This window comes from Lactuca virosa, chromosome 8 (assembly GCF_052849685.1).
Source record: "Lactuca virosa cultivar CGN04683 chromosome 8, Lactuca_virosa_CGN04683_v6, whole genome shotgun sequence".
NCBI lineage: Eukaryota > Viridiplantae > Streptophyta > Magnoliopsida > Asterales > Asteraceae > Lactuca > Lactuca virosa.
Window position 1 is genome coordinate 50,059,347 of NC_136433.1, and position 19,507 is coordinate 50,078,853.

At 33.5% G+C, this 19,507-nt stretch overlaps 1 protein-coding gene across 1 annotated transcript; it reads right to left on the reverse strand.

The window, feature by feature from the left end:
* Positions 1 to 224: 224 nt before the first annotated feature.
* LOC145133765 (delta(24)-sterol reductase-like) lies at positions 225 to 3,889 on the reverse strand. The gene is made up of 3 exons (XM_079068728.1): positions 3,739 to 3,889; positions 1,464 to 2,730; positions 225 to 866 (listed from the first exon to the last, which is right to left on the reverse strand). Exons 2-3 carry the CDS (start codon positions 2,709 to 2,711, stop codon positions 414 to 416), a joined length of 1,701 nt encoding a protein of 566 aa, XP_078924854.1. The 5' UTR covers positions 2,712 to 2,730; positions 3,739 to 3,889; the 3' UTR covers positions 225 to 413.
* Between the last annotated feature and the right edge of the window lie 15,618 nt (positions 3,890 to 19,507).

Here is a 19,507-nt window from a genome sequence, read left to right on the forward strand (position 1 = left end):
TATAATTTAATTACGTATTATAATAAAAAAAATAAATAAAAAAAAATAATAATAAAAAAAAAAACTGAAAACGGAAAAAGAAAAGGAAAAAATAATATTTTCTAACCATTGGCCAATCAAAGAAGGAAAGAAAGTGTATGGTCTACCCTGGTGGCTGGTGCAGTGAACGGTAGACATCAGTAAACGGCATCCACACCTTCCGGCCTAATTCATTACGCAAATCCTTTTCTGAACTCAGTGGTGGGTCAAATTAACATTTAAATGGACCAAAAGATCCATTACAGAATCCAAATTACACCAAGATCCACAAGAAAATTAACACCTAAAATCAACAAGAAGAAAACAACTACATCTGAAACAAAAAAGAAGTTGAACCCACATCAAAACAACACAAAACAATCTCAAACCCTAATCTACTCCGCCTGCTCAACTTCTGCATACGGTGTCTCCAACTGAGCCTTCTCAGCCTCCTGAACCTCCTTCTCAGTCTTCTTACCTTTCTTACACTTGTAATACACACTCATGAAAGTCCCCACAGCTCCATACTTGTTCCTACACTGCTCATACAGCCCTGCATCAAACATCCTCCAGAACTTCTTCTCATCAAGCTCAGAAACCGCATATTGTGGCTGGAACCCATGGTTTTCAATCAACCAGGTCTCTAATCGGCTAACTGCATCAACCCCATCAAACACCTCACCCCTGAACACTGATGCTGGTGTGTAGTAGACTCCAATATCTGTGTACATTTGGGCATATGGGGTGTCACCTTGTCTGCGTTCTTGTTCGAACCCTGGCTCTGGGTATATCATTGTCTTGCATGGGAGCTTGTAGAGTCTGTGTGGGCACAGCCATAAGGGGTACACCTGTGTGGTTTATGGTGATTGTTAGTTAGATACCCTTTGTAAGTTAACAATCTTTTTGGTGAAAATAATAATCTTTTTGTAGAAAGTAACAATCTTTTGAGAAATTTACAGTATTTTTGTAAAAATCAACAATCTTTTTGTAAAAAAGTTAACATTCTTATGTAAAGATGACAATCTTTTGGTGAACAATAACAATCTTTCTGTAAAAGGGGCGATCTTTTGTCAAAATCAGCAATCTTTTTGAGAAAAATAATAATCTATTGGTGAAAAAGAACAATCTTTTTGTAGAAAGTAACAATCTTTGTGTAAAAGTTAACAATCTTTTGGTGAAAATAACAATCTCTGTGTGAAAACGAACAATCTTTTTGTGTAGATTAACAATCTTTTGGCGAAAAATAACAAACTTTTTGTATAAATTAACAATCTTTTTGAGAAAAACAACAATCTTTTTGGAAAAATAAATAATCTTTTTGAGAAAAACAACAATCTTTTTGGGAAACAAACTTTTTTTTAAGAAAAACAACAATCTTTTGGTGAAAAACAATAATCTTGTTTCAAAATTAACAATCTTTTTGTAAAAAAGATGTGTATTTGTACCTCCATCTCACGATCAACCCACTCAAGGGCATCAGGAACCTTGTAAAGAGGAACAAGCATATCTTGAATAACATGCATCTCATGATAATAATTCCTTATGGCTTCACCTTGTGTAGCCTTAAGAAGAGAAACCTTTGGTGGCATCAACCATCCAAGAGAATATCTAAACCACCATTGATCTGCAAATGGAAGAATAAGCTTCCCTTCCCAATACAAACACCTCGTGTGTCTATGATAATACTCTCTAGTTGGAATATACTCCACAAACTCCCCTTTCTTAAGTGCAGTTTGAGCATGCTGATAAAACCATGGCTTAAACCACCACCCAACACTATTAATCTTATTCCCTTTCATCTTTGCCTCTTCTTTAGACGCGTATACACCCGTCATACAAACACCCTCATGAGGATTATAAATCATGGTTTCCACAAAGTCGGGAACCATTTCATTGTCCTCATCCCCAAACCCAGGGGCAAAAGAGTCAATATACCCTTTTGCGAGATCTCTCACGTTGCCTCTAACGGGTTTATAGGTCAACTTCATGTACTCTTTAATCGGGATAAGTTTGATTTCAGCAGACATGAGAAATCCAAGAGTCCCTTGAGACCATGGAATTGCATAAAAGAGATCAGAATACTCATTATCTTTTGTGGCTCTAACAACTTTCCCATCTGCAAGACAAATCTCATATGCCACAACAGTATCAGAGAAAAGACCATATAAATGAGAGCTTCCTTCAATCCCATACCCGTTTATAAGCCCACCAACTGTCAAATCGTCCAGCTCAGCAACAACAGCAAGTGCAAGATTCATGGGGACAGTAGCACGTGTGATTTGACCCATGTTGACCAAAGGCTCACATTTTGCAATCATTCTTTCTTGATCTATTTCAAGAATGTTGCGAAAAGCAGAAAGGTCAACTTCAAAATGTCTAGCACGTTTATAGTCAACATTCCTCATTCCAACTGCAATCCATGGCTTTCTTGCTGTGCATACAAGCCCATCTTTTGATGGGTTTCTTTCTTGGAGACGTTTCACAACTTTCTTCACATTTTCTTCATGTTCTTCTTGGCGTTTCTTGTAGGACTTCCAATTGGATCTTACATCTCCAAGATATGTGAGGAAGTAGAGAGTGAAAGAGATTGGGAGGACAACAAAGATGACAAGAATCCATCTAAATTGAACAAAATAGTCCACCCACACTTTCTTCCTCTTGGGGCGCACTAATGGGGCCTCAAGATCCGCCATTTCAGGAGATGATGATCAACTGTAACATTAAAATAATCAAATAGAGCACAAGAATGGAAGATTTTTTTACTACTTTATGCAGCAATGTTTCAATTTGTTACCAATCTATGCAATACAGTTGATTTCTTACCAATGTATGCATAACTTGGTATATTTTTAGTCATAAATTGAAACATGAGTGAGTAAATTGGTAAGAGATCCGAGAATAAGAATGCTACTTCATGTTATGTAATGAAATGGATACAGATAACAATGAAAGTATGCAATAAATTGGTGTACTTTTAGTAATAAATTGAAACTTGACTGTAATAATAAAAATAGAAATAGCAATGATTCAAAATAAATTGGAACAATAAATACTGTACGGCAATATGAGATTTTAAAGCATTTCAGGAAACAGGATAAATATCTTTATAAGATTTCCCTTCTCACTCATCCACCCAAAAACATTCAAACAAATACTTCCAAAATCGCTGTAAAATGTAGATCCATGTATAGTAAACACAAGCAACAGTAAATTTATCAGAATTAGGGACCAGAGAGAGAGAGGAGCAGGTGAGTTATTCACTCTACAAGCAAGCTCAAAAACATTCTTTTTAAAATCTCCAAATCAACAGGAAGTATGCTCAAATTCGAAGTAATTAGTAACGATAGCATCAACATACGTAAGAAGCTTGTAATTGCTTGAATACCCTAAAACCCTAAAAGAATTGCACCCTTTCTAAGCCTTTCGTATTGTTAATCTGCAACGGATTTAATACAAAGGCGAAAGAAAAAGTAGTTTCATATAAATGCATGCATAAACACTAAACGGATTTATCGACCTAGTAAACAGAATGTGCATAATGTCAATGGATCGAAAAACCCTTAAACGACAACACAAATTTCGAAGCAACAATGCGGTTTTAAACCATTAAAAGTTCACAGTCAAAACACAAATTTGAAGATCTTCACAATTGTGTGTGCATCTGTGCGTATGAATGGAATCATGAAGCAAATAATGAGAGAGAGAGAGAGGGATGATTACCCAAAACCGAAGAATGAATCGGAAATGTAGGAGTGATCCGAACACTAAAAGGGTCGGATCTTGTTGGGGTATGAGAAGAAAGGTTTTTCACTGCCAAGAAGCAGCAAGTGAAGCAGGGGCAACTTTGGAGAAGACGATGGATTGTATTTTATAGCAAACTGATGGGACGGTCATCACGTGACAAAAAATATCTAAAAGTAAAAAAAAACAAACCTTCTGTTTTATTACCTAAAAAAATACAATAAGGCCAGTATGCACGTGACAATGACGTTAATTGTATTATTGATCCTTTTAATATTTATTTATTACCAAGATGTTGCTGATAAATCAATCAAGATTAAACACATTTTTATGTGGGAGAGACAATTGTGTGTCTATTTGGTATCGTTATCTATGTGAAGGTGATATATTATATTATAAAAAAAGAATTTTAATATGTTTATTTTGATTTACTTTAAAATTTTAGCATTAGATTTTGTTGTAAATATAAATCAAATATACCAAAAAGCTTTTAGCCCAGCAGGTTCAAGTCCCGTCTAAGAGTAATTTAATCGGAATAAGTTAGATTTATTGTTCCAAAAAAAATAAATCAAATCAAATATTAGAATGACTCTCATTAGGCATCAAATCAATATCATATCGTGTAAAAGGAAAAGTTATTTACTAAAATAATTATATATATATATATATATATATATATATATATATATATATATGGATAAGATATAAAGTTATTTACTAAAATAATCATAAGATATGGAAATATATCTTTATGTTTTTTTTGGTATCTAACGAAAGAAACATAATTACCATGAATAAATGCATACAAACTCGCAATAACATCTTTTCTGACTAGTAGAATCGTTGATAAACATTTATATGTATATTTTATTTTGAGAAATTAAATATCCATAAACATTTATATGTATATTTTATTTTGAGAAATTAAATATCCATAAACATTTACATGTATATTTTATTTTGAGAGATTAAATATCATCCTATATTTTTTCGTATTTATCCTCTTACTAATATAAAATGCTAACAAGTGTTATATTTTGATAAAATTAATAACATTTTAAGACAGTTATAATTATTTCAAATGGATAGTAAAATAAGTAAAAATAAAAATAAAAAGACATTTAATTTCTCTTTTATTTTTCATGAGGATAATTTAAGATAATTCAATTGTTCCTACCAAATAAAAATCACTAAGCATGAACAAACACTTATTTCTTCGTGGGTAGTAATGTTTTGCATGCTCCTGACGTTCTGGTCAACCAGACAGACATAAATGTTCATCGTTAAAAAAATCGCTATATGACCATTTCCATATATTTAAGGGGTTTGGAGACTATATATGTATGTACTTGTTTAATTATTGCAATGTGATTCTTTTTCATTCCAAGTCGATCATTCTTTGTCATCTCAATTTGATTGTGTTTTAATACAACAACATTTTTTAGTATACTGGCTCATAGTCGATACCAACTTTTGGTGTTCGGTTTCCCTATTGTTGTTATTCTATGTGTTTAACAGTTTAAGATGAATACTAACGTTAAAGAACACAAAAATGTTGTTTATACTAACAGATTAATATTTCAATTCTCTCGTAAATAAAACATTTCTTACCGCATTTTTGATTGTTATAATTTGTCAATATTCTACCATCATCAAGATTTTTTATAGTAAAAAATGATTAACAATGATGAACAACATGACATGACCGTACATGATCTATCAATTTATAAGGACCTGTTCTTGTATGTATACTATTTTCTCTTTGGGTTAATCTATCATTTTTGAGTAAATTACACAAATGGTCCCTATTATTTGTTTTTTTTGCGCGTTTGGTCCCTATCTTACCTAAAAATACTATTTGCCTTTGATTTTTTAAGACAAAATTGCAAGAATGGTTCCTGTGATATGTCAAAACTAGCAACTTTGGTCCAAAATGGGTTTGGCTCGCAATGATGGTCCAATAGTTTCGTTTTGTTGCGAGTTTAGTCTAAAAAATTTAAAACTTTTTATAATGACGGATTTGCCCTTGGTATTTTCCCTTTTTCAATTTTTTTATTACAGGTGTCAAAAAAAGAAAAAGAAAAAAAAAGAAAATATCTCTCTCTCTCTCTCTCTCTCTCTCTCTCTCTCTCTCTCCAGTTTCAATACCTAAAGATACAATCCACCATCATCTTCTTCAATACCCTCGTCTTCTTCATAAAACCCAACTCCTCACCACCATCTCTCCTTCCAGCTACCATAAATTAACCATCAACACCATGATCAGAAATCAAGGTTTGAGCAATCATCCTTACTCATGCTCAAATCAAATATATATCAAAAGCTCACCATCAGTTCCTCACTGCCACTTTCTTACAGATCTGGAATGTCGCTCACCTTTGCAGTGGGTATCTAGATTTCAAGAAGGTTCTCCGAATCGTTTCTTTCTTCAAAATCCGATTTTGTGCTTATTATCTGTAATCAATCGATGGAGGTTTTCTATTAAACGGGTTCATCCATCCTTTGTTCTCTATGAATCGGTGATTAGGGAAGGGTCGGGTATTGGAAGCCATCAAATATAACACCAAATGTTGATTTCGTTTCTAAATACATACACAAACAGATTTCTGATGTTGTTTTTAAAACTCAAGAACAACACAGCTTTTTGGGGAAAAGCTCCAGAATAACCCTTGATTTTGTGTGTGGTTTTCGTTTCTAGAACCAAAAAAACACCAAAAACAAAATCGAAGCTCTAATATATACCCAAATATGGAATGGTTATCCAGATGTGGACATGATGTTCGATTACATGACCGAAACTCTAATTGAAAGAAACGAATTGAATATACCTCTTATTGTTTCCCGAATGGTCTCTTGCGGTCTGCTAAGAACCCAAAAAGTGAAGCTTCTTCATCCTAAGAAGTATGTATGTGTATGTATGTGTGTTTTGTTGCAATGAGTGTTTGTGTGTTTGTTTTGTTTCTTTGGATCATTCATTCTCAGATCATGTATAATCGAACAGGGGATAGAGAAAAACGATAAACATATGGTGATGGGCTTTTGTTTGATTCTATATCTGCAAGTATGAAGCAAGAAGAATACTCTCGATTTGTAGGTTTGAATCAAGAAGAAAATTGATGGTGTTTGATTTGGAGGTGTGAAAGTGATAGAGACAGAGATTGTGACAACCGGCAAGTCTAGTTCAAACAAAGTCAACAAGTAAACCCAGGCAACTCGAATTGTACTAATACATTAAGGTTTAAGACTATGTTTCCTGGTGTATGTTTTACAACTATGATACAAAGTATATGTATCTCAAATCTCTCCCAAATCTCTCTATGTATCTCAAATCTCTCTATGTATCTCAAATCTCTCCCAAATCTCTCTATGTACCTCAAATATCTCTATGTATCTCAAATCTCTCCCAAATCTCTCTATGTATCTCAAATCTCTCCTAAATCTCTCTATGTATCTCAAATCTCTCCCAAATCTCTCTATGTACCTTAAATCTCTCCCAAATCTCTTTGTGTATCCAGTGACGGAGCTTGAACTTTTTCTTTGGGGGGGCCGAAAGTAAATAAGTATGAAAATTGGAGAACAGGGGGGGCCAAAGCCAAATTTTATAGCTTTTGGGTCTAATATGTAAAAAATTTAATACTTAAAGGACTAATTATGACAAAAAAACAGGGGGGGCATAGCCCCTCCTGGCCCCCAAGAAGATATGTCCCTGTGTGTATCTCAAATCTCTCCCAAATCTCTCCATGTATCTCAAATCTCTCCCATTGTCGAAAACAGCCCATTCCGGAATACACTATTCATTCTCGGAGCCTCTCTTCTTAGTCGAGAACTCTCTTGGTCCGAAACACCTCCGGATTCGGAACCTCTTAAGTGACTCCGAGCCTTCTTAAGGAACCGGGCAATCTCGCAACTTTGGACCGAAAGCCTTCGCTGCTTCGGAACCTTCGCAATCTCGAAAGGAACCCACTCCGGAAAGAAGCTGACTTTGCAACCCTCGACTCCGGAACATAAAGAGAAACTCCGGAACTCATGGTTTGGCTCCGGAATTTGAAGATTGACTCCGGAATTCATCATTTGACTCTGGATTTTAGACCATTTCGGACCATTTCGTCATTTTAAGATATTTTGACGTCGAGAATCCCACCAAACTCGTATTTTTCATAACCTGGACCCCTTAAACCCCTATTTTATGCCAAATTTGAATATTTAAAACATATTTACATAAAATAATATTTAAGATTTATAAAGGTATTATTTTAAATCATGAGATGTGAATAAGACAAGAATAAGGGGTTGACTTTATGATTTGATGTAATTCCCCATTCTCCATGCAAGTCACAGTAACCCATGAATTACCCATCAAGTAACAATGTTTTAACCTCAGATTTCCAAGCACATATTACATCCTCCTTACCCCTTTAATAACGACAGTAAGCAAAAAGTTCAAACCCCCACCATTTCTCTTATTCTCCAAACAAACTCTCTCTCTCTCTCTCTCTCTCTATATATATATATATATATATATATATATATATTCCATATCAAGAACAAGAGTAAGAATTTGCTAAAAGCTTAACTCCTCAAGCTTCCTTAGAGTTTTTCTTCTTGGTAGGTTATCCCATTAATCTAGTATTTTACATCACTTTCATGATAGATTCATATTATTTTACACATAATAATATGTGATAAAAGCTCTTAGGATAACATTCCTTCCAAGGAAGTTCATCCATTCATCCAAGGAATTTAGGCTTGAGATCTTCACTCCATCACTCCAATCCACTCATTAACCAACTCAAGGTGAGCTTCATACCCCCACATTTTCAAGTTTTTCTATGTTTTATGGGGGGGGGGGGGGATACAAGTCAAATTTTGTTTATTCCACAAATAACTATAGGTTTTTCACCTTATTGTTAAGGATAAATTATTATTTGCACAAGTTGCGGTATTCTCTAGTTTTGATATAAATATGGTGATATGTATATGACCAATGTTATAAAACCATAAGAAAAGTTAAGATCTATAAACTACATGCTTTTGGGAACCTTTATTAAATGATCGTTATCCTAGTAAGCTTTGATACAATATAGTCTTTTACAAATCTAGTGGGTTTAATACCTAAGTAATATGTTTTGAATACATATTTTCATGCTGGAACACACCTTTACATTTATATAAAAAGGGTATATAAATAATTTCAAACCAACAAGACACGTTTAATCATTGAAAGGTATAACTATCCTGTTTTTACAAGAAAAGGAGTCATAGTTCACGTAAATCTGTTAAGGCTCTTGTGAGACACCTTTAGTCGTACCTACCTAGCGTACGTGGTAAGTCCTGTTTGTTATAATCAGAGTCTCCTGGAGGGAGAACGAGAGTTTGTGTATAGATCTATACGGGGTTGACATCCCACATCTGAGTTGTTCGCTACAGCTAGACTAGGCCAGTCTAGGGTGACAAATATCTTTCAACGAAACTGACTCCTGTAAAACGGCAAGCCAGACACTCCTTCATATTAGTATGGTTATAACGACTCACATAGGGATAAACAAAAAGATTTTTGGTTTACGAGAAGCTTATACTTCATTAGTTTTATTAAAAGAAATGAAACTAATAAATTATTTGTTGTATGATATTCACCTCCATCTTGGTCTTGGGATTTTAAGACCTGGTTTACGGAAAGCTTATACTTCATTATCTTTATTAAAAGAAATGAGGTTATAAACTATTTTCCCGTATTATACTTTCTTCCATCTCGGTCTTGGGGTTTAAGACCACAGTTCACCTTTAAGAAAATACTGGATTTTCTGGAAAGATACTTTATTACTTTATAAGGAAAAGATACAAAGGAATTATTTTCAACTACAGTTCATCTTTAAGGAAAAATGTTGCATTTTTCTGGGAACTCACTCTTTACAAGTATAACAACAGAAAAAAAAGGATACACACGTGTCACCCCCCCCCCCCCCGAACCAGACGGCGGAAACGTCCGGGGGCTTGGGTGACTTCATTTTTGTAGTATCATCACAGAGTATATAATTGAAACATCACATCATTATCACACATGTAATATTACAACTGTCATTGGTTTACATCAAATATTGTATTTCGATATTACATGTCAAAATATTCAAAGCATGATGGAATCAAAATATAACAAAATATCCATGTAATCTTGCTAACCAACCAGCTCAACGGTTTCCTGAGAATACAAGTTAAATTAAAAAGGTCAACATAAATATGTTGGTGAGTTCATAAGCATGTTTGAGTAAAATGTTTCGTATCGCTTTGTAAACACCAAAAAATCCGATATTTTCTGAAAAACAGTTTGAAATGTTTGTGTCAGATCTTGTATTAATGCATGTGTGTTATTATTTGTGAGAATGTAAAGAGAATGACCCCAGACAACCCGATGTTGTCCGTTTATGAGAATGCTGGAAACTCAACACCCGTGGTTGGGTACCAGCGCATATTACCGTGTTATCAAACAAAAAGATGGTTTCCCATAAATTTTATAACGTTAATTTCTCTAAGTGAGTCGTTATAACCATACTAGATAATGACAATTTCGCCTGTCTTGGCATTTTTCGGACGCGACGGAACAATGTAAGGTTTTTGTCACCCTAGACTGGCCTAGTCTAACTGTAGCGAACAGCTCAGGTGTGGGGTGTCACCCCTGTATAATCTATACACAAACTCCCGCTCTCCCTCCAAAAGACTCTGGTTATAACTACAGGCTACGATTGTACACTCAGTAGGTGTCAACCGACACGACTCACTAGATCCTTAATCGAATTTACGCGAAAAAGAAAATATATAAGGGATTCCAGGCCCAATAAACATGTAAGTGGACAGTTAAGGCCCACTAAGCATGTAAATTATTTCCAGACTCAAAAGGAATGAGAATATATATATCTCGGGCCCAATATACATGAAAAATGACAACTAAGGCCCATTTAACATGTATATTATTTCCAAGCCCAATAACGACGTGAATACCGAAATCGATCCGTGGTTTGTTACGTTGGTTGTTTAAGCTATGTTGTTTACCAAAGTGACATAAAAAGCTCACCTTTTTGTAACAGGTCATTTTTGATCCTAAAAACCGAAAATTTACAATTGTGGCACATTTTAGGTAAAAATGACAATTTAGGTCCTTTAAGGACAAAATTTGCATTTAAAAATGACAATTTAGGTCCTTTAAGGACAAAATTTACAATTATGGCACACTTCTAACCCTTTTTAAGATCACAAATATCATAGAGATTCATATTTATCAAAATACATCTCTCTTGGTCCCTTAAAAATCGTGAGTTATATAGAAATACCTCATTTTTGGTTATTTTGTCATTTTGGCCCTTTTATGCAAATCTCTTAGTTTTAAGTAACTTTGATGTATTTTAAAACCTTTTATTTGCATAATAAGTTGAAATAAGTGTTAGGTTCTACAAATATCATCACATTTTAGTAGATCTTCAAGTTCATGGAATTTATAACACATAACCACACATATATCATGAAAAACACACAAGTCATGCATACACACATAGATCTACTCAAAACAACTTGTATTCTCCCCCAAAACATAGTAAAAACCAAAAATAGGGGGTATGAACTCACCTTGCTTTGGAGATTTCGGTTTTTAGTGAAGAAAATGGAAAGATCTCGGCCCTTAGCAAGCTTTCTCGAGTAGATCTCAAACCTAAGGTGGATCTAGAGCATGGATCACGAGATGATGTGGGTTAAGAAGGGATTCCTAGAGTAACTTGAATCAAAAGTTATAGAGTTTCACAATAACTTACCAAGGATGAATGAGCTTTGATGGAGAGTCCCTGATATCCCTAAAAGCTCACGAAAATTTGGAGGATGGAGGAGAGGAGTTCTTGGAGGGATGTAGTAGCTAGAATTGAAAGTGAAGGTGGTGGTGGGAGACCCTTGGCCGAGAGATAAATAAGAGGGAGAGAAGAGAGAAGTTTGATGTGATAGTGCATAGAAACATGAGATTAGCATGGAGATTTGTTGGATAATTGCATGGAAATCCACCTTGCAAAACTTAGGTGGCACCTCTAATTATCCCATTGGTTTTCTCTTTTTTTTGTCTAGCCGAGAATGGGGAAAGGAAAAGAGAAGGGAAAAAGTTTGGGCCATGCTTGCTTATATTCGATATTATGAGGCCCAAGTTGAGAATTTTCGGCCCATTGGGCCCTTATGAGGGTTTACGGCCCAATAGAGATAAGGAAAAAGGGTTTACGGCCCAATGAGGCCCAAAAGGGCTTATGAAACCATTTACGGCCCATTAAGGCCCATGATGACTAAGTGAGACATTTTAGGCCCAATAAGGCTCATGAGAAGTCTTGTGGCCCAAAATGCTATTATTTAATGAATATGGGTCCAATTAGGGCCCATATAAGGATTCTTGACCCAAAATACTCAAATCGAGAGGTTATTGGCCCATTAGGCCCAATAAACGACTCCTGGTCCATCCTGGGTTTGAATCGGGATATTAGGGTTTCAAGCTCAAAATTGAGTATATGAGATGTGTTGAATTAGGTTTTGAACTTCATTCAGGAGTTTTGATTCAAATGGTTGATTTTGATTGAGCATAGAACATGATATCCACTTAGATTACAAGTTTTACAAGAGTTGATGTTTACAGGAAAACATAATTCCCTAGCTAAAAATGCTAGTTGTGACAACACGCAACTATACATAATTTGAAAACAAGACTCAAAAACTATTTTTACGGAATATATTGGATTTTCTGGGATTTTTAACTATCACAACGCATGCATTTATTCATGGTTTTAGAACGAGACTGCAAACCTTATTTTTATAGAAAATATCGGCTTTTCTGAAAATACTACGACAACTATTCTAAACATGTGAAAAACTATTTCGTACAAAATGCTTATAAACTCACCAACTTTTTAGTTGACGCTTTTCAAAACAACTTGTATTCTCAGGGTTCTAGCAGGTAGGTACTCAACCTTTCTTGAGGGTCGGCGTCGTCCTTTCATGTTATTTACTTTTCAGTTAATTGTATTCGACTTTCGAACAATTGTGTTTTGTAAACAATGTAATACTCTAAATCTAAATGTATGAATGTTTGGGTTGCTATGTTTCATTACTATTCAATTGTTATGATACTGTACATGAAGTCACTCCATCCGCCCCCAGACGTTTCCGTCGTTCTGGTTTGGGGGTGTGACAGAGATGGTGTTCAAGAAGAAAGCACCTTCTATTTGCAGGTGAAGGTGATGGAGATGGGTTCGACTGCTGAGATAGAGAGAGAGAGAGAGAGAGAGAGAGAGAGATATTTTATTTTTGTTTTATTTTTAATTGTTTTTAATTGTTGTAATAAAAGAAAAATGGAAAATAAAATAATAAGGGGCAAATCCGTCATTATAAAAAAGTTCATTGGACCAAAGTTGCTAGTTTTGACATACTACATGGACCATTCTTGCAATTTTGTCATTTTTTAATTTATTTAGATAAACACACCCTTAACCCCACTTTTATCTCACCTTACTTTACCTTACCTATTTCACCTTATTTAAATAAAATAAAAAATCAAGGGCAAAATAGTCTTTTTAGGTAAGACAAGACTAAGCGCGCAACAAAAACAAATTGTAGTGACTTTTCGAGTTAAAAAAATAAGTTAGGGATCAAACATGAAAATTACCCCAAACCATAGGGACCATTTGTGTAATTTACTCATCATTTTTTGCGAGAAAAAAAAAAACAAAAAAAATACTAATATCAGTCCAAAAATATCATGAAAAATATGTTATGTAATTGTTGGTTCCTTTTTAATCATCTATAATTTTACTACAGTTTTCTGTGTGATTATTTTAATTTGTTTAACTGTTTGTTTGAAATCATATTTCTAATATATATTTATTTGTCTATATATTGAAAAACGAGATCCCATCCAACCAAAGAGATTTGAATGGGCTGGCTATCACGTTCTTGATTATTTTAGTATTAAACATGTCATGAATTTGATTATAATATGCCATCTTTCATGATTCTACAAGATCCATTTTTAAGTATGTGTAATATTTAACTATACAAAAAATATATGTTTCTAAATAGTAATTCATTTTTTTATCATATTTTGGTCCTTAATAATGAAAAACACATATAAAGTTTCCAAAAAAGTCTATTGTTTCTAACTGATGTGATTGTGTTCAAATGTTTTAAAATCAGATAAATAATATACGTATAAAGATCTTTATAAAATTATAATGATATTGACATCGTTAACCACTTAACTGGACTTATTGCTTGTGATTTGATGATATAAATATAAATTATAACTTGTATCGATATGTATTTTATGATTTAATTTAAATAATTAAAAAAATTTACAGTAATTTCTATTATTTTGGTAATTAAGTATATGTTTTCTGATAAAAAGAAATAAAGTTAACTATTTATAAAAAATAAATGGAATAGTTTTAGGAGTAGGTGATGAATTAACTAATTAAAGGAGATCAAAAGGTTTGAATAGAGTGCTACATGTTGTAATTAATTAATACGCCTTAAAAACAAAATGTTGGCCACTAATTAAAATGTTAAGATCCAATATATTATTTTTAATGCTGAATTTCTTGCAATATTATAGTTTCATGTCGTATTTGTTGCAAAAACATCATGTCACTTTTCAAATAAGTTTTTGTCGTTTGAGGCATGTAATTAAGATCTTGTTTGATACAAATAATCTAGTTTATAAGGTAGTTTATTATAATTTGTTATTTTATAAAAATAAAAATAGCTTATTTTTGGTTATAAACTAGCTTTTGATAAGCTATTTGATATAACTTTTGATAAACTTAACGAGCTTTTTGAAAAAATACTGTAAATATGTCTTTAATTGTTTTTATTCTTTTTTTTTAGTTATATATCTAAATGTTTATTTATGTCATTTTACATTGTGTGACTTATCAAAGATGTTTTTCTTAATATGTTACTGCGTTTCATGAAGAGGTAAAAACTTCTATTTAAACACAATCTACTAACTAAAATAGAAAATACATATAAAGCAACCTAAAAGCTATTAACCCCTATTTTATAAATATATCTAACACTCTTTCTCAAGTTAGAGCATTGAACATGCCCGATTTGTCGCATATGAAAGGCTACAAAAGGGAAGCGAGGGAGCGAGCCAAATTAGCACAACATCAACAGGTACCACAGACTACTAGGCCTGTAACATTAAACAGGAACGGGAATCCAATGATCTGGAGGCATAATAAGACAACTTTAGGAATCTATAACAGGTACAAGAACCGTGAAGTGGAAATGCAAAAGTCATAAATAGGGTATCTGGAATCTGGAACATCAAGGACAGAAAAAACTCATAACACTCATAACCTATGCCAATCAACTTGGTTCGTACCAGATTATTATGCAAACAATATTAGCATGAGGAGTTGACGAAACATTAGGCTCAAGACCTTCTTCAGTGGAAGGTTGTGTAGTCACCCTAGCATTAATGAAAGCGATTTGAACATGAGGAGGATGTGGAGGAGGTTGGACATGGGCCCCAAAGGAGATGATTTGGACAATGGTACTTGGTGTGCCAATAATCCTTACAATAATAGCATTGTATCTTCATGTTATATCCTCATTTTCAGTGTTTACGGAGCTTGAGGTTGCAAATGTTGATGTCGCATCCTCAAATGATTGAGAGGGTGAAGTGTTCGAGTATATTTCTCAAGAAAGATGATATGTGGATGTCGGTGATTATGAGGCAGTGTGACTCAAGAGTATAGGGTGAGTACTAACATATGTGGGAGCTAATCTAGAGATAAATGTCATCACGTTTATCTTAGCCAAACTTTCCTCATGAACTTGGACATCAAGAGTAACATGGATAAGAATCTGAAGCTCTTCTCATAACTTAAATAACCTGGTGTGGTACTCTTTGATGTTTGAATCGCCTTACTCGCGGCAGAAGTAGGGACTAAATACCTAGTATGCATGAGATATAGATTCCTTTGTCGAGATAGATGAACACAAATGCTCCCATATTTTCTTTTTTAATGGGTATTTTTAAGCAATACTCAAAACCTTGGGTTCCATAGCATTGCATAGAGCCATCCTAATTCCATTATGATCAAGCTTTCATTCTCGAGTTTTAAGGATTAGAGGGTCCTACGTCAACTAATCATTTTTTGTGTATTCTCAAAATTGTAACATCACTCAATTTGGTAACATCAGTTTATTTTGATTCGTTCACCATTTTAAATTACTTTGAAACTAGATCTTAGTAGCAAGAACTTTAGGAGACATACTGGGGGGAAATGTTAAGGGATATGGTTCTATAAGCGACGACGACTAGGTTCAAGCGGTGAACAAGAGTCCATGAGCACTGGGACCATAAGAAATAGGAGCAAACATTAACTTCATGAATCTGGGGAAGTCGCTTGCATCTACATTTCCGACAAAGTCAATGTTAGGTTATGGGTGAGCGTTTTTGAAGGAATAGATCGAGGTTACAATGCAAACAAGAACAAGACCATGGTTGGAAAGATTCAAGAACAAGGGTTGGTTTTGGGATTTATGGTGAAGTCGGCGCTAGATTTTTATAGGGTTCCAACGAACACGATTTTGATACCATGTGACTTATCAGAGATGATTTTCTTAATATATTACTGCATTTCATGAAGAGGTAAAAAGCCTTTATTTAAACACAATCTACTAACTTAAACATGAAATACATATAAAATAAGGTAAAAGCTATTGAACCATATTCTATAAATATATCTAGCACATAACAATATAGTTTATAAGCTACTTTTTATCAACCATTAATACATTATTAATTCATAAGGTAGTTTATCAGCTACTAGCTAACTTTTCAGCTAAAAACTAGTTTTCAGGTAGTCTTTCAAACAAGGCCTAAGATTTATATGGTTCTATTCATAAAAGACTTTGATAATCTTCTCGGTCACATTTGCACAACTTTACATCATTCTTATTCCATAACTTACTTCCTTGTAATTAAAATAAAATTGTGATGTACAAGTATTTCTAGTGTAAGTACAAACCACGACTTCATATGCATACCATGTTTTAACAATGTTTATGTCATTATCATTTTTTTACTCACATCTCACATTTTAGAATTTTGTATTACTGATATCTCATAATAAAAATTTGATATTTTTCTTTCTAAAAAGTATTACAAACACTTGTGAAATCTAAGCACTTGAGTTCTTGTCATTACTCATACAAATTATATTTTATGTTAAAATAATAAAAAAATACTAAAATCGTTTATGTGGTTATATCAAAATTGCATGTTTGGTCCCTAAATTTTTTTCATTCAGACCTTCCCTATAGTATTTTCTTAGAAAAGCGGATGAATTCATTGATGGGCGTATAGGTAGATTTATGCTTTATGATGGTATGTTAATGCAACTTTCATGGATTGGTTCTTTAGTAAAGGTAGAGCTTTGGTGCTTGTTTTGCCAAAAGTTGTTTTCGATTCCAAAAATTCATAGACATGTCTTGATCTTGATGTTAGTCAGAGTGTCTTTGGGATAATACTTTGAGGTGGAAATGGGACATGACTTTACCCATCAAAAAGATAAAACAGAAAGGCATTATGTTCCCTTATAAGTAAACTACATACATATAGACATTCCTGTTATCCACTTCTTTAACAGCTTCATATCCAATATTTATGTTCTTACACAGGCGCACAACTCATTTATGCATCACTCACTTGCCACTTGCCACGTGCTTATACAAGAAACATAGGTGGTTACAAAACGAAAGGTTTCGTAGAATTCCTTGATGCTAAAAAAAATCCAGTAAACCTAAATTGGTTCCAGGATATTGTTGATGTTGTAAGGTAATATATTATGGTTATTCAAAGAGCATAATCTTTTGGAGTACCTAATCCTTATCGAAGATCATTTATACTATATGGATTATGGGAGATTTGTTCAAGCTCATTGAGAAACTAATGTTGACATTGTTGGATTAAGGTGTCTAAGCTCATAACTAAATTGGTATATACTTGTAATTAGAAACAAAGTCCTTTTTAGGTTACCCTCATAACCAGATATAGCCATGAATGATATCTGGAGAGAGAATAAATGATTTGTTAATATATTATATTATTAATATATTAATTACAAATAGATAATTAATTTATTAATTTATTATGCGATTAACAAATTAATATGAGATCAATAGTTAAATAATTGATTTGTTAATTTATATGATTAATAAATTAATATGAAATCAATAAGAATTAATTAATTATTAATCAAAATTAATCTAGAATTAATTTGGGATTAATTAGAATTGATTAAAGGTCCAAGGGTTGAATTGTAAATGTTCTTAATTTAGCAATGAAAGAAAATTCTAGAACCCTAATAGTGGTGGACGATTTTGAGGTTTCTTGGAAGGCAGGAAAGGCCGATAAGGATTACCATATATGAATTGATAAAATATTATTATTTTATTATTCAAGTCTAGGGTTTCCTTATGTCATCCACACTATAAATAGGACCCCAATGAGCCTAAATTCCATTCATAACTTTCCCAAGGGATGCCCTGGCCAAAAATTTCCCTCGTCTTCCTCCTCTTCATTCTAGGGTTTCTAGGGTTTTGGGTGTGAGCCATTGGAGACATCATACTTTTGGTGCTTGCTTTCTGAAGACAAAAGGAAAGGATTCAAGGATATTTTTTGTTATAATAATATCAAGGTATGTAACCGTAACTTATGAATTTTTATTATAACCTAGGGTTCTTGTAATTCATAGTATGTTACTATTAATTCTAAATACATAGATCCTTAGGTTACATTGTAACACCCCAAAATCACGGTAAAAAATTTCAGTTTTAAATTAAAAGAAACTATTGCTTTCAAACAAAACCCTTATCAAAACCAAGTATCAACTACAAATATCCCAATATCATTGTATCACAAAATCTTCCAGAAACATGTTATCGAAGGATGTGTACGATCACGCCTTTGATGTCCCCATATCATCTGAAGTACCTGAAACCATAACAATCAAACTGTAAGCACGAAGCTTAGTGAGTTTCCCCAAAAATATCACCACACAAACATATGACATATACAATCATGCATTTTGGGTTCAATCAATCATCGAACTGGAATACCAATATACAATGGGTCCAATCAGTCATCGGACTGGAATACCCTCGGGTCCAGAGTCATCAGGTTGGATTACCTCCGGTCTATTGGCTCACGCACATAGCAATAAATCCTCAACCCAAAACTGTACTATGTTGACATATGCAACAGATAAACATATAACCAGTCAACAGACACACAAATAGATCTTCAAATCACTACCGTATAGCAACATCCTATATACCATGACAAATATCAAACAGATCATTACAACATAGCAACTGTTGGATTAGGTGTCTAAGCCCATAACTATAATTGGTATGTACTTGAATTGATAGCAGCACAGTCCTTTTGGGTTGCCCTCAACCTAGCAACTGGACAAGGAAATTATGAAAGGAGAGATATTAATTTATAAGATTAATAAATTAATATATATATATATATATAAATGATTTATTAATATGTTAATGGATTAATATATTAATTAGAAATCATTATGTTTAATTAATTGTTAGCCAGAAATTAATCAGAATTGATTTTGGGGTTAAAAGAATTGATTATAAAGTGCAGGGACTAGTTTGCAATTAACTGATAGTTGAATGGAAGGATCCAGAACTCCCTTGGAAGGGGGTG

Coding starts and splice junctions, on each gene's coding strand:
- LOC145133765 (XM_079068728.1), bottom strand. CDS start 2,711: ATGGCGGATCTTGAGGCCCCATTAGTGCGCCCCAAGAGGAAGAAAGTG. Junction 867..1,463: donor GGGTTGATCGTGAGATGGAG/GTACAAATACAC, acceptor TAAACCACACAG/GTGTACCCCTTATGGCTGTG.